General features: G+C 39.5%; 1 protein-coding gene across 2 annotated transcripts in view; it reads right to left on the minus strand.

The window, feature by feature from the left end:
• rap1gds1 (RAP1, GTP-GDP dissociation stimulator 1) overlaps positions 1-13747 on the minus strand; it is a 35252-nt gene that overhangs the window by 14405 nt on the left and 7100 nt on the right. The window contains exons 3-5 of one of the 2 annotated variants that reach the window (XM_030431689.1): positions 11744-11866; positions 7692-7817; positions 3037-3183 (exon numbers count right to left, since the gene is read on the minus strand). In XM_030431689.1, coding sequence (XP_030287549.1) covers positions 3037-3183; positions 7692-7817; positions 11744-11866 — 396 coding nt within the window. The remainder of the gene's footprint in view (positions 1-3036; positions 3184-7691; positions 7818-11743; positions 11867-13747) is intronic. The other variant, XM_030431690.1, reaches the window with a different exon arrangement.

Consider the following 13747-nt stretch of genomic DNA (forward strand, 5'->3'; position numbering starts at 1 on the left):
GAAGAGTCAGCATGATGAAAGCTGCTGAAAGCTGCAGAAAGCCACAAAAATTCATCCGTTCTGTTAGCACAACCCACAATCCCATCACCCAGCCAAACAGATGAAACCATCATCCAGTGCCAAGAGACACCTTGGCAGGAGTTCTGACTATGTCAGATCACATTCTTGCTGCTCTCAAAAAGCCTTGTTATCATAAAAGACACAAACTGTAGCAAAGACCAGAAAAAAAGAAGGGACACAGTGGCAGATGTTCACCAGTCCTACCTTTTTGGCGAAAACAGTTAACCATGCCACTTCATAGTAAATACGACACTAAGTTGATAGACAGTAGTGCAGACACATAATAAAGATAGACACATATGGAAGAGAAAAGATATTTCATGTAATCCAGGTTCAACAGCAACCCTTTTTAAGCATGGGAGCAAAAACTGGGTTAGATTTCTGCAATCCATTTAACCCTCTTACAATAAAATGTTGGCTTCTTTTGTTGAGTAGTTGTACAAACCTAAGAAGATAAGGCTTATTGACTTAACATTAGATTGTTTCTCAAACGTTTTAAACAGGTTATTAAACAGGTTCACAAATGTTCCTAAAGGAATAGTTCAACATTTTGGGAGATGAGCATAATCACTTTTTTTAGAAGTAGATGAAAAGATATCAATCATGTCCAGCTGGAGCCAGAATGTAGTTAGCCTAGCTTAGCATCAGGAGTGAGAGCCAGGGCTAAAAGGCTAGCCTGACAAAGTTCCAATAATAACACTTAAAGCTCACCGTTTAACTCACTATTTCTTATTTTGTTGTTTAATCAAACACATAAATGTTAAACAGTCTACAGCCATGCAAAAAGCTCTTAAGAACAGTTCAGCTTACTGCAAGTGTTGAGTGTTAGCGTAGCTGAGCGTTGGTTTGTGACAACACCCACATTCTCGCAGTAAATGCTAACATGTTATTGCATGTTTATCAGAAAATGTTTCCTATGGTTGCCACCTTAGTTTCGTGTGTTAGCATGTTAACATTTGCTAATTAGCACTAAACTCGTGAAACAGCTAAAGCTAACAGTAATGTTATTACATTGACAGGTATAGCACACTGCAGGGATAAGGTAGTTTTGTATGCTAAACAGAAGTTAGCATAGTCCTGGTGATGATGTAACAACCACAAAGCTTTCTACAACATTATACGATACAATCTGTACTGTAAACTGATCGATGTACAAAATCTAAAGTTAGAGTTAAAATAGTTCATGGTTACGTCCATCTGTAAAGACGGACTAGTGAGTAGATGAGTCTCTGTATTCAGAGCGATGACATTTAAGGGCACCAACAGCCGCCGTTTTTAAGAAACATTAACTATTTTTATACCATGGTCTGGAGGAATACTCGATTCTGATTGGCTGCAGGGTGTCCATTAACCCCTGATATATGGACACCTACTAAGTAGTTCCAGTCAAATTGACTGTTCACCGCTGTAAATTAATGCGCTAGCTGGCGTATCAAATCTTAATATTTTATTTCCAGCACTGAGTGCAGTCTGACTGTCAGTCCTTCAGTGTCTTATCCTCTGAACACCACAGGGTGGCGACTGTAACACACAAGCTGCAGAAAGTTCACTTCCCCTCTAAACTTACTGCTACGCGAATACGCTGTTCAACTCTCTACTTCAGGCTGCGGCCACAGTAACGTTACACACGGCCGGTCATTTGTTCGTGAACATCTTGCTATTGATTTGGGGACAATGACATGACTGGTTAGTTAGCTAATCGTGTTAGTTAGCATACTGTCAACTTATATTTACTGTTTATCAACCGTATGCAATGTTATTGACTTTGAATCTTGCTAGCATAGCGTTAGCTTTCTGGCTCATGGCTGAGCGGACTAGAATATCTCCCGTTGCCAAGTCGTATCTATGATCCGTCCTATTTACTGGAGGAGTGAACAACTCCTCCGTTGCATAAGAATCTTGCGGGAGATTAATGAGTGTTCCAGGTATTAGTCAAACCCTCAGGCGTTACAGGGAAACTAAGTTATGGCTTGTGAAAAACTTTATATTTTGATTGTAAAACGCATGAAAATGTAAATTAATAGTCCGAATTTCTTTTCTTTGGCAAGTGACCATGGTATAAGCGGGATAATGCCCTTCGAGGTGTCCATAAACAGAAGTTAATGGACGATGCGGAGGCAACCGTCCTCCGCTGCGCGTCGGACGGTTGCCTCCGCGAAGTCCATTAACTTCTGTTTATGGACACCTCGTCGGGCATTATCCCTTACATAATTTACACGTGAGATATATACTGATATATTTTATGTCGTTGAACAATATGTGAAAAGATTATATGTTTTTGTTAACAACAGAGCTAGTTTCAGGCATCCAACCGAAACCCATTAAAAAAAACAAAACAACAAAACAACATTTGACTTTGAGATGAGGAAACATCACTGAAGGAAAACTGCTTACTTATTTACAGGTTTTGCAACTCGTGAAACAAAGTACTGAACAGAGATTTTGACCTAAAATGAAATGTCGAGGGATTGCCAAACCTTTTACAATTCACTCTAAAGAGAACATGAACCTATGTATTAGATTTCATGTCATGGCCATCCAGCTATCCATCCATTCATCCATCCATCCACCCGAAAGATGTTGTACTCTGGACCAAAGCCATGTTGTTAGCATGCTACAATGCATCGAGAGGCGCTAACTTGACTATGCTCTACCTGCGGAGTCTATAAACAATACAACTTAAACAACTGCAGGGTAGAGGGATAGAGGGTACTGCTATTATGACAGCTGACTCCCAGCAAATATTAATTACTGCAGATTACCTCAGATGGGAAGCTGGAAAAGCAACAGAGAGCATGGTGAAGGATCAGAAGAAAGGTCAGTCCAAGAAAGAAAAGCACAGAATCTTCTGGTTTACCTCAACCCTACCGCCTTATGACAAAAAATTATGTGACATCGTCTGTGTGTAAGAAAGAGAACACCCGCTGATTAGTTGAGATTAGTCAACAGTTGTTCTTGGGGGAAGATGGTCATTACCATTATCATTGCTATAGTTCATCAGCATGCCACAAAAGACAGTCAAGAGCTTCTCATTTTCCGGCTCAGTATTTTGGTAGAGGGATTTAATGTGTTCAGCTACTATCTGAGCCCCTCCTGCCAGGTCAACTGCACTCCTGCCCTCATCTGCAAAACAAAGAGGCCAGGACACAAATCAACCACAAAGAAACAGAATAAAAGTAAAGAAAACAAAAAATAACCACAACCTGAAAAATACATGTGAAAGCAATGTTAACAAGCAGTACAAAATATACAAATCAATGAAAACTGAGTACAATATATAGAAAAATCAATGCAAACCAAGTACAATATATACATATCAATGCAAACTGACGCTATAAAACAGTTAAAATCCTGAATAACATAAGTGTAGAGGAAATAATTATGACCACAACTCTATGACAAGAAGCAAATCCAAATGCAGATACTGTGTGTGGTGAATACAAATTGACAGGGTTCATAATCCATCTGAAAAAGACTTTTTATCATTAGAATCAATCCAAAAACCTAGAGATGGATTTCTTCAATGTCCATTCACTGTTGGTGCTCATAATAAGTTCACTTTCCTCTTTTATTTGTCAGAGTATCTGTGGCAACAGAATGAAGTTAAAGCTCTCCCTGCACAGTTTACAAGATGCATTTATTTTGTTGCAACAAAGAACTGAAAATCAACACAATCAACCAAAGCCAAAACAAAGAACTGTAATCTTCAAAAACAGACCACTGACAACTGATATGTTTAGTATAATCAAGCCTCTGTTCGCTGTGTCCATCTCTAGATCATACGCCTTTGAAGAGCAGTACACTTTGAGAAACAATGAAGCCACAGTAGGATGACTGTCTCTCTGGGAGGGCTTTGTCTGGGAGAATATCTGCCAAAGGAAGCGTTACATGAGTCAGCCTTCTCAGTATCAGTGCATCTGCTACTTTCATTCACTTATGGCAGCATGCCACGCCTGAGCTATCAGCAACATGCCAATGCCATGTGCATAACATTTCCTGTTTCTGGTCTGTACACATGAAGCTGCTGTTGTCATGTAAAGGCTGTGATAGAACTTCAAACAGGAACAAATTGATATTAAAATAACAGTCCCTAGATCAATATGAGTAGAGCGGCTTGTGCCAACCTTGTACTAGCTTTAAAGGGTTATAATTAATCTATGGCTAGACCTTGCTACTACAAAGGTGTTAGTCTTTGTGACAGCTGCCTGCAAGGATCATGTGGCAAACTGTTTAAGACAGTTCCATTCAATGGGAAGTGGTCATAACCAACATTATCTCTGGCTAAACATCAGTTAGTTATGTGAATGGTATACAAGATCCTGTGGCTGGTGAACAACAGAACTGTGTCTGCCTAGAGAAGCTAATTGAATTCATAAAGGATGCCTAAGACTGTCAGCCAGATCTCCTGTTTTGAGCTCTTCTGAGCATTCATTGAGGGTCTGACATAAACACTGAAAGGTTCAGAATCTGGTTATGGGTTTGAACCCAAGAAGACACCTCAAAAGGTTCCAAAGGCCTGTCCTCAAAATGCTCAGGATTACAGTGTGGTACCTGAGTATCTTGCATTTAGCCTGACAGATTACAGGCCAGCAAACATTATAAGTGGATGTCAGCCCTGAAAATATGCATTGAAATCTTTGAAAATCAGGTGATTTTTTTTGCATAGCTTATCTTCCATCGGTAAAATATCCAACCATCCAACCAAACTCCAACCATGGGAGTGCAGTCTACATGTACTGTGTGCAATATATGAAGGGCTATCACTGTGTCTGTGGGCTTCCAATCCATTCAATCCTGGTAGGACCTGTACGAAAGTTGGGTTCATTTCTCTGGAAAAAAGTCAGGCAGTCTCATGGTTGATGGACTGGTTTAAGGACAGCATCTCTACACACAGCCAACAAATGGAAAGTGTCCAGTTTGTTGATATATCCTTTTTTCTGTGCCATTTTTGCTGGATTTATCAACGTGTGAACTCCAGGGTGTACTGACAGTTTGAGTGTGAAACGTCTGTGATGAAGGTCAGCACCCCTCTCTGTCTATGGCCATGGCACCCTGCCAGAAAACAGTGTAATACTCACTGCAGGATAGTAACAAATTGTTGCCCCAAGTGAAGCAGTTCAAATATCTGGGGCTGGTAAGATAGTTGGAACAGTTGGAAGTGTGCAGCATTGGCAGTGATGCACTTGGTAATGGAACATCATGTCGAAAAGTTAGCTGAACCTCTCAATTGCCTCATCTATGGTCATGGGGTTGTGTACAGCATTTTTTGTTGCTTTAATTAACAAAAATACAATCATACAACTACTCCCCTGCCTTTGAGTACATACTGATGACTGCAACAATACCCTCAGGCAGTCAATGCTCTTAAGTGTGACCTGTTATCCCCATTTGCACAATTCTTCAAGTGAAAAATACAAAGACATGCCAAAGAGTTGTTGGAGAGAGATATGGGAGGCAGTAGAGTCTTGGAGTGTGGCTATTCAGAACAGGCAGAGAAACTTTAGGGGCCTGACTCACCAGGCTCATGGTCAGCTGTCGGTGAGCATCTGTTGCCCTAGGTTTTTTGGTGTGTCCCGCACCATTTGCACTAGTCCGCGGCTTTTTGGCTGACTGAACACACTGAATCTGCATCGAAGCGTGTTGATGAGAGAAATCACTCCGATGGGCTGTTCAACTACGAAGACTGGTGCACAGGAAGACAAACAGAAAAGGACCGGGAGAGCCTGTTGAATCTGCTGCTGTAGTAGCCATGACTTCATCCACACAGTGGGGTTTCTCCGTATTTTTGCCTCCGCCTCTTCGCCAGCGGCATTTGCGTGTCAGAAAAACGGTCTCGATTAGAAGTGGTTATTTACGGTGATGCAAACACTGCTTAATCAAAACAACAGTTTGTATATCCAGGTCTTGTGGTTTCCCTTTTCGAAGGACGAAAACAAATAACTGCCACCTGGTGGTATTTCCTCTCACATGGGCGGGGAACATGCAAGCTAGCTGGCTGTCAGCTGTAGTCTTGGCAGTGTGACCAAGTGCAGCTTTTCAGCTGAATCACAGCTGACACAACAGTCAGCCTTCATTGCAGTTAGTTCTTTGATGTTGGTTTGGTGTGTCTGGGCCCGTAAACGTTTATGGATGGCATGTAGCACAACTTAGCTTGTTTCAGGCACATTGAACCCTTCAGGGACAGGGAGAGGAACTTGTACATCTGGAAGGAGCTTTGACTTGAACCGCCACTCTTTCACTTTGAGAGGGATCAGTTGAGGTGGTCCGGTTTTCTGATTATTTTATATATACACATTCATTATTATATTACATTTACAGTCATTATCCTAACCCTAATCAATAAAAGACATGAAACATCAAGATTAAGCCTGAATACACATAACACTTAAGATGTAGACATCTTAAAACTCCAAGAGTATTTTACTAAATTTTTGACATAGTTTGTATGACTTGACTGAATTTACTTTTTTTGTAATATACATGCCATCAAATGTAAAAATAAAATGATTTCAATGCAAGTCCCTATGAATACACAGCGCATTCAACTCTGATCAGGAGCCACTTCCTGTCTAATCAATGAGTGTGTACATGTGTGTAATGTACAGACATTAACCATACCGAAGATCCTGTTTTACCCATTTTACTGAGTCAACCGAGGCGATGTCTGCCAAATCAGTGTTTCTTTCTTCAAGGTAGCAAGCAGCTGCTTCTCCACACTCACCCAGAGCATCGATCATAAAACCATGCCAGTTTTCTAAGACCCCCCTCAACTCAAACAAATGTCACATCCCTCCAGATTCCACAGATGCCCAGCTTTTTCTGAGAGAGGAGAAACTATGCACCAGAACTGACAGCTGTGATTAAAGCTTCTAAAGCTGGCTGCAAAATCAGGCTTAAACTCTGCTGCTCTTCCCTTAGGTCACTACTCAACACTGGTACGGTTACTAATGAAATTTCTTTGAGCTGATCTCAAAAGGTGCCACATTTAGCATTCTCAAATCATCACTTTTCTGTCAGATCATCTGTGATATCATAGTTTATAGTTTGCATATGCCTCACAAATGGAGTTCATATGCATCATGGCTTGTTATCACATGTGAAGCTAAAAAACACAAGACAAGTCTCTTCCAATAACTGAGGTATGTGTTAACTTCATGTGCTTTCAAAATAAAATGTGCTTTACAAAAGTTCAAACATGTAATGTGAAGCCTTTTAGCTCCAAATGAGCATGTACTTCAAGGTTCAGAAAAGGGGCTCATGTATAGAACACAACTGCACTGTTGCACAAATCTTGTGTGTGTGTGTGTGTGTGTGTGTGTGTGTGTGTGTGTGTGTGTGTGTGTGTGTGTGTGTGGATGTGTGTGGATGTGTGTGGATGTTGCATGTTTTACTGTCATTGCCAATATGTATAGTGTACTTTCATATATATTTTTCATAGGCAACAACTGTAGTGCTCTTTGTAAATGCAGTATTTGCAGCAGCTGAAACACATGGTTAAACATCAAAGCTTCGTCTACTGTAGCCCAAAGCAGCATCATTTTATTACTTATTTTCTCTTAGCTCTCTGAGATGGTGATGACAGGGCTCATGAGGGATTCAGTGTTCCCTGAGCAAAGCAAACTCCTACTTACGGCTGTCATAACAGATGTTGCCAAGAGCTCGGCCAGTCTGCAGTAAAACCTCCTGGTCGGTGGAGTTTAACAGCTGAATTAGAGGAGGGATGAGGCCGGCCTCGACACAGGGACTCCGCATGAACTCTGAGAGAGTGAAAGGTGTTGGAGAACAGGTCAGCATGAAACTGTGCACAATTAAATTTACTTAAGGAAAATAAGAGCGTTAAACTGCTTTATTTGCCAAATTTTTCACAAAACAAAAACACGACGACACTAGACCAAAACCAATGTAATCTATTATTGCATTCTCCTTGACCATCATGAAAAGCAAAAAGATGAAAATTAATGTGGAAAATCTGACAGTGCGGTGACATTTTTAACCTGGACTTCTTTTAAGCCTTCACTTCATGTTTAAGGTGCATAAGGCAACTTCACACAATAAAGGATCCAATGTCAAACATCTGCTGGTTCCAGTTTCTTAAATGTGAGGCTCTGCTGCTTCTCTTTGTCGTTTATGATGAGATGAGTCTTTTGGTTTTGGACTGCTGATTGAACAAAAGATGCAATTTAAGAGAATTTTGATCAATGATCATCAGTCACGTGGATATAATGACTAAGTGGCTTAAGACGAGTGTTGGAACAATTAGAACAGTGTTGCGAGTTCAATGAGCCTTTAAAACCAGGAAAAAGACAATACTTATAACATATCATCACATAATGCTATCCAACATCTAAGACCGTATACAGTATACTTTCATATCATGATAACGATATATATATCATATATAATGAATTGCCCAGCCCTCGACTAAACATTTAATCATGCAAATAACTAATCGATAATTAAAATAATCATTAGATGTAGCTCTGCTAAATCATCTGAATTCTCAAAACTGAATGTTTTCCATGTTGCCATAGGTGTTTTTTTTTTGGTTTTTGTTTTTGACCTCATCAGTCTTGGTCAAATATGATGCAGAAAAATAACAATATATGGGTTGATTCATTGCAAAGTCAAGTAAACGCAGTGGTCAGTATGGTTTACTTAGTTATCAACTGTTAACTGCAAATATATTGATGATCAATTAATCTGTGAGTACTTCATGAGGGAAAAAAGTCACAATTCTCTGATGTCAGCTTGTTAAATGTGAAAATTTTCTGGTCTTGAAAGTCATCTGAAAATCTTTGGGTTGTGGACAAAATAAGATATATGAGCACATCGGTTTTGGCTTTGAGAAACACTAATCAACATTTGCCCCCTTTTCTGACATTCTATAGAGCAAATAACAAGTCAATTAATTGAGAATGTAATTGACGGATTAATTGATAATAATCGTTAGCTGCAGCCATAGTCCCCACTTAGTCAAAGTGTTCAGTATGTGGAGAGAATCACCACTGACCAAACCATAATCAGGTTTCATTTGGAAAATCATGTTGTATCCTCTGAATTTAAGAAAAAATGTGACACTTAGGCCTGGGCGATAAACCGAAAATTTACCTATACCGAAATTTACGACGATAACCGACGTCATTTTGGCCATGTCGGTATATTCAGTGTCATAGGCATAACATCCACTAGGGACAGGGGACATGTTAGGTCCACTTGATTAATCTACCCCGGCATATACCGATGTGCTTATTTTACATTAATTTGATGGCAAACTCCGCCCGCTGATGCAACACCAGCTATGCCAGGTTAGTAATCAAGTGAACCCACTCTCGCTGGGACAGTTTGTGTAATGATGCTGCGTTCAAAGGCTGCAACAGGCCACTGTCTTCGGCCGGGCCGGTCCATTGATCAAACATTTGTCTTTTGTTTTTTATTCACTCAAAATAATGACTGTATTTCCAGCTAGAAAACGCGCATCTCTCTCCTCCCTCCATTGTTGTTTGCATTTGTGTCTCTGCGTGGTCTGACACGTGAGTGTCCTCATGCTGGAAAACGTGACTTCTTGCGTACGTGACGTCACTCCCCGAGACGCAAGAAGAAAGCAAAAATATATATTTTTACTAAGGAAAATGACAAAACTAGTAACGTGTTACCGGCATCACTGATTGTGTAGCTTAAGTGCAACATGGAGCATGAAGATGTAAAGGAAAAAATAAAAACAGTAGAATTAACTTTGAGCAAGTTTGGAGGAAAGTCGGAGGTGTGGACCCATTTTAAACAAGTCGTGGGCCGTGATAATAACATTTGTCGGCTTTGTCGAGTGCATTAAGTGCGGCACTTGTTGCATTATTCATTAAGATTTCTGTAGTTCAAACAACTCGCAATTGTAGTCCAGAACGTCAGTTATAACAGCCCACGTATTAAACAGTTGTCAGGTTTAAATCGGTCTCGGGCTCATAATTACATTCAATGTGTCGGGCCGGGCTCGGACACAACGTGCACGGGCTGGGGTCGGGCTTGATTCTAAGCTCTACTCGGGTCCAGCCGCGACTTTACTGAGGTTCACCCAGTGTGAGCAGCAGGAGGACGGTCAGCTCACCTCCCAGAACATGGCATTGAATCGCTGGAAACTGATTTAGGGACTGTCATCAAATTACTTAGCATAAATATATTAATACAAAATAATTGCAGTTCTTTCAATATCTTCCATGTCATGGGGCCCAGTGACTCCAGCAGCAGATTGTATTAGTAAACTGGACGAATGAGACACAGCTATGTTTATTGTACTTTAGTGCTTCCTCTATTTTATATGAATATTAATATGCAGAAATCTTGATTTTTTTTCTCAATAGCTTACATGTCATGTGACCCTCCGACCTCTGAAACAGATTCTGTGTCTATCAAAAATATATAATGATAAAGAAAATAATGGTAAAAAAAGTTCTCTAATGCTCAAGAGGTTAACATATTATTAAGCAGCATGTCAACTTCTCTACTATTTTGTCTCATGTCTTAGATTCTGATTCTGAAGTCCTCAAAATGTTTATTTATTTACATCCAACCTCTTCCACCACCTGCAGTACAACCACGTGATTCAATTTCGAAGAAATAAAAAAAGCGAGAAGCGAGAAGCTTAGAATTTGTTTATAAGGGACTGTATATTTTATACTTTTAAACTTGTTCAGTTGTTGTCATTTCAAGTAATCTGTGCTTTTCAGCTGTTCAATCATGTGCCTATCAGTTGTTCTTAACTACTAAATAAATAATATAAATCTTAACTACAATGTAGTTTTACAGTCCTTTAAAGTGGCATTTCTGTAAATACACAGGATTTTTTTGTCTTTTTTTTAGGTGGGGGGGGGGGGGGGGGGGGTGTTACTTATCGTTCATTTATCGTTATCGAGGTGAGTTGCTCAATATATCGTGATATTGATTTGAGGCCATATCGCCCAGCCCTAGTGACACTATTATTTGTTGTGATGCAAATTTATGCTTGTTAGTCAAATGTGTTTTTACATTTACTCTTGCCTGGTGCAGCTTTAAACAATCAAGTCAGTTCAAACTGTCAGACAGAAAGGGAGTTGTCTTTGGCCCCACAGTCACTTGGCTGCTTGCAGACATTTCCGGAAGCAGTGACAGATAAATGCCAGCGGGTTGTTGCCAAGCCTTGCAAACTGCTGGGGAGTGATCATTAGCTGCAGTCTTGCAAGCTGCTAAAAACCCATTCATTATCTTAACCTTTTTTTTTTTTTGCCCCAAGTTCTATTCACGTCTGCTTTTTCTACTTTAAAAGCTTCTCCTGCACTCACACAAAGGCATTATGGAAAATGGAAGCTCTCTGACACTGCAGTTATGCAAGCTTTGAGTCCTTACACAATAACCTCACAGCAGGTGACAGCTTAGCTCTGAAATGCCAAGGAGGGTCGCTATAACCAGCCCTGCTCTGACATGGCCTGTCATTCAAAAATATCACTGTTTAAATATCTTAATTCAAAGAAAAGTGCTGAAACATTTGTCATTAACAAGGTAGCTGTGCTGTCCCACTGAATAATGTATTTATGAAGAAAACATGTAAAACAAAAAGGATGAGAGAGAAAGAAAGTGTAAAAAAGTAATACTGACGAATGGGAGCACAGAAAGTCAGGATTGTCCTGGGTGGATGGACTTGGAAACCGAACCTCACCATTTTTAGCCACCTCAGCTATGATGTTGGCTACTTTAGGGGTGCAGGAAGACTGGGGGTTTAGCAGGGTGGGGAGCAGGGGAAGAACACCCATCTCCTGGATCTTCATACTGGCCTCAGTGTCTGCAGGAGACAAGGAAAAAGAATTTTAGTCAGTGATACAGCCATATCACTTTCTAACTAGGGCTGGTTGATATATAGCACAGTTTCTAGGGTTTACACTACATCCAATATATCATGATATTATGACATCTCCTCAAAAGCCCATCAGAAATGCTAGGACTGGGCAACAAGATCATATGTCACAATTTGATATGTATTGGTACTTACAGTACTAAATATTAACACAATGAAATTCTGATCAATAATCATCAGTAATGTGCATATAATGACTGAGTAGGCAAAGACAAGTGTTAGAACAATTAGAACAGTCTGGTAAGTTCAGAAAACTATATTAAGATAGTGTTAGGCAGCCTTTAAAACCAGGGAATGCAACACTTCGCCACGTCATATCTTCATATAACGATATCCAACATCCAAAAACATATATAGTTTCATCTCACAATAATGATATAATATCAATATATTGCCGAGAGTTGTTTCTAATAGAAGGTTGTTGCTGGTAAAACAGTCATTGGTTTATTACATGATTTGAGTCAACTGCTAAGGGTTGACTTAACTTGTGTATAAAATATATTTCATCTATACTTTGTGTGCAACTTGCTCCATCATCATAATACATGATATTAGGGGTGGGTAAAAAAAACAAACAAAAAAAAAACAATTAACATAAGAATTGCGATTCTCATCTCCAAAAAATCAGAATCTTTTCACAATCAGTTTTCTAAATGTTAATTCACAGTGTGATGATGACAGAATGAAAAAAAGGTGGAACTAAACTGAGAGGGTAGTGCAGCAGCTGGACAATTTACAGCATGCACACGCTAGAGTTCGTTAATTTTCAAACACGGCAGCCGTTGCATGTCTTTTATATAATGACTGGATAATCACCTTTGCAACATGAACATTTAGCAGGCCACATGTTTGTGATGACTTTTCATGTCTTCACAAGACACCACAACACAACTTAACCGGAGCAGAGCAGCGGTCAGCAATAACAAACAAGACCAGCTGACAACCACTGACAATCTAACAAACACATGCTGGCGGTATTCAATACATAAAACAAACTCTGTTATGAAGAAAATGACTATGCTTAAAAAACTCTGCTTCTTCTTAGCATCTTGTACATGGATGGACCCCCAGAGCTAACAGTTCAGCAGAGAGGCTGTTCTCACTGCTGGACTTTTAATTTCAATAACACAGCAGAGCATCTTATTTTGTTATCCACATACACACATGCTTTAAAATACATGAATTAATGAATTAATGCTGTTAACTTTTTTTAAATAAATCACACAGTAAACCCCTTTACTATTCATTCAATTGATAATCAATTTTGAACCAAGAATCGTTTGAATTGAAATTTGATTCTGAATCAGATCAGACACCTAATATGATATATAAATATAGATATATATAATATTTAAGAATCTAAAATTTGTCTGTAACATTCATGTCCCGCTCAGGATGACTTTAATTTGTGTTTTATTTTAGTTCATAAGAAATACAAACTGAACAACAGTCCCATCAGCCTCTGCTGTGCTTTCTGTTCATTGATATTAAGCAAATGTTAGAATGCTAACAGGCTAAACTAAGATGGCAAACATGATAAACACTGTGCCTGCAAAACATTAGAATTTTATCATTGTGATCATTTTAGCATGCCGACGTTAGCAATTAACTCAAAGCACTGCAATGTCGCTTGCATGGCTGTCTTGTTTTCAGGTTATCTGAACCATTACTTAGCACAGATTTAAACACAGCAGCGTGGCATCTTCATACACTGTGCATGTTATTCTGCGTGAGTTCAGCAACCACACTGTGAAAATTTGTGATGCCGTCAGAATTGGATGTTGCCTGATGAGTCTGACAGAGTGATCT

This window comes from Sparus aurata, chromosome 10 (genome assembly GCF_900880675.1).
Source record: "Sparus aurata chromosome 10, fSpaAur1.1, whole genome shotgun sequence".
Lineage (NCBI taxonomy): Eukaryota > Metazoa > Chordata > Actinopteri > Spariformes > Sparidae > Sparus > Sparus aurata.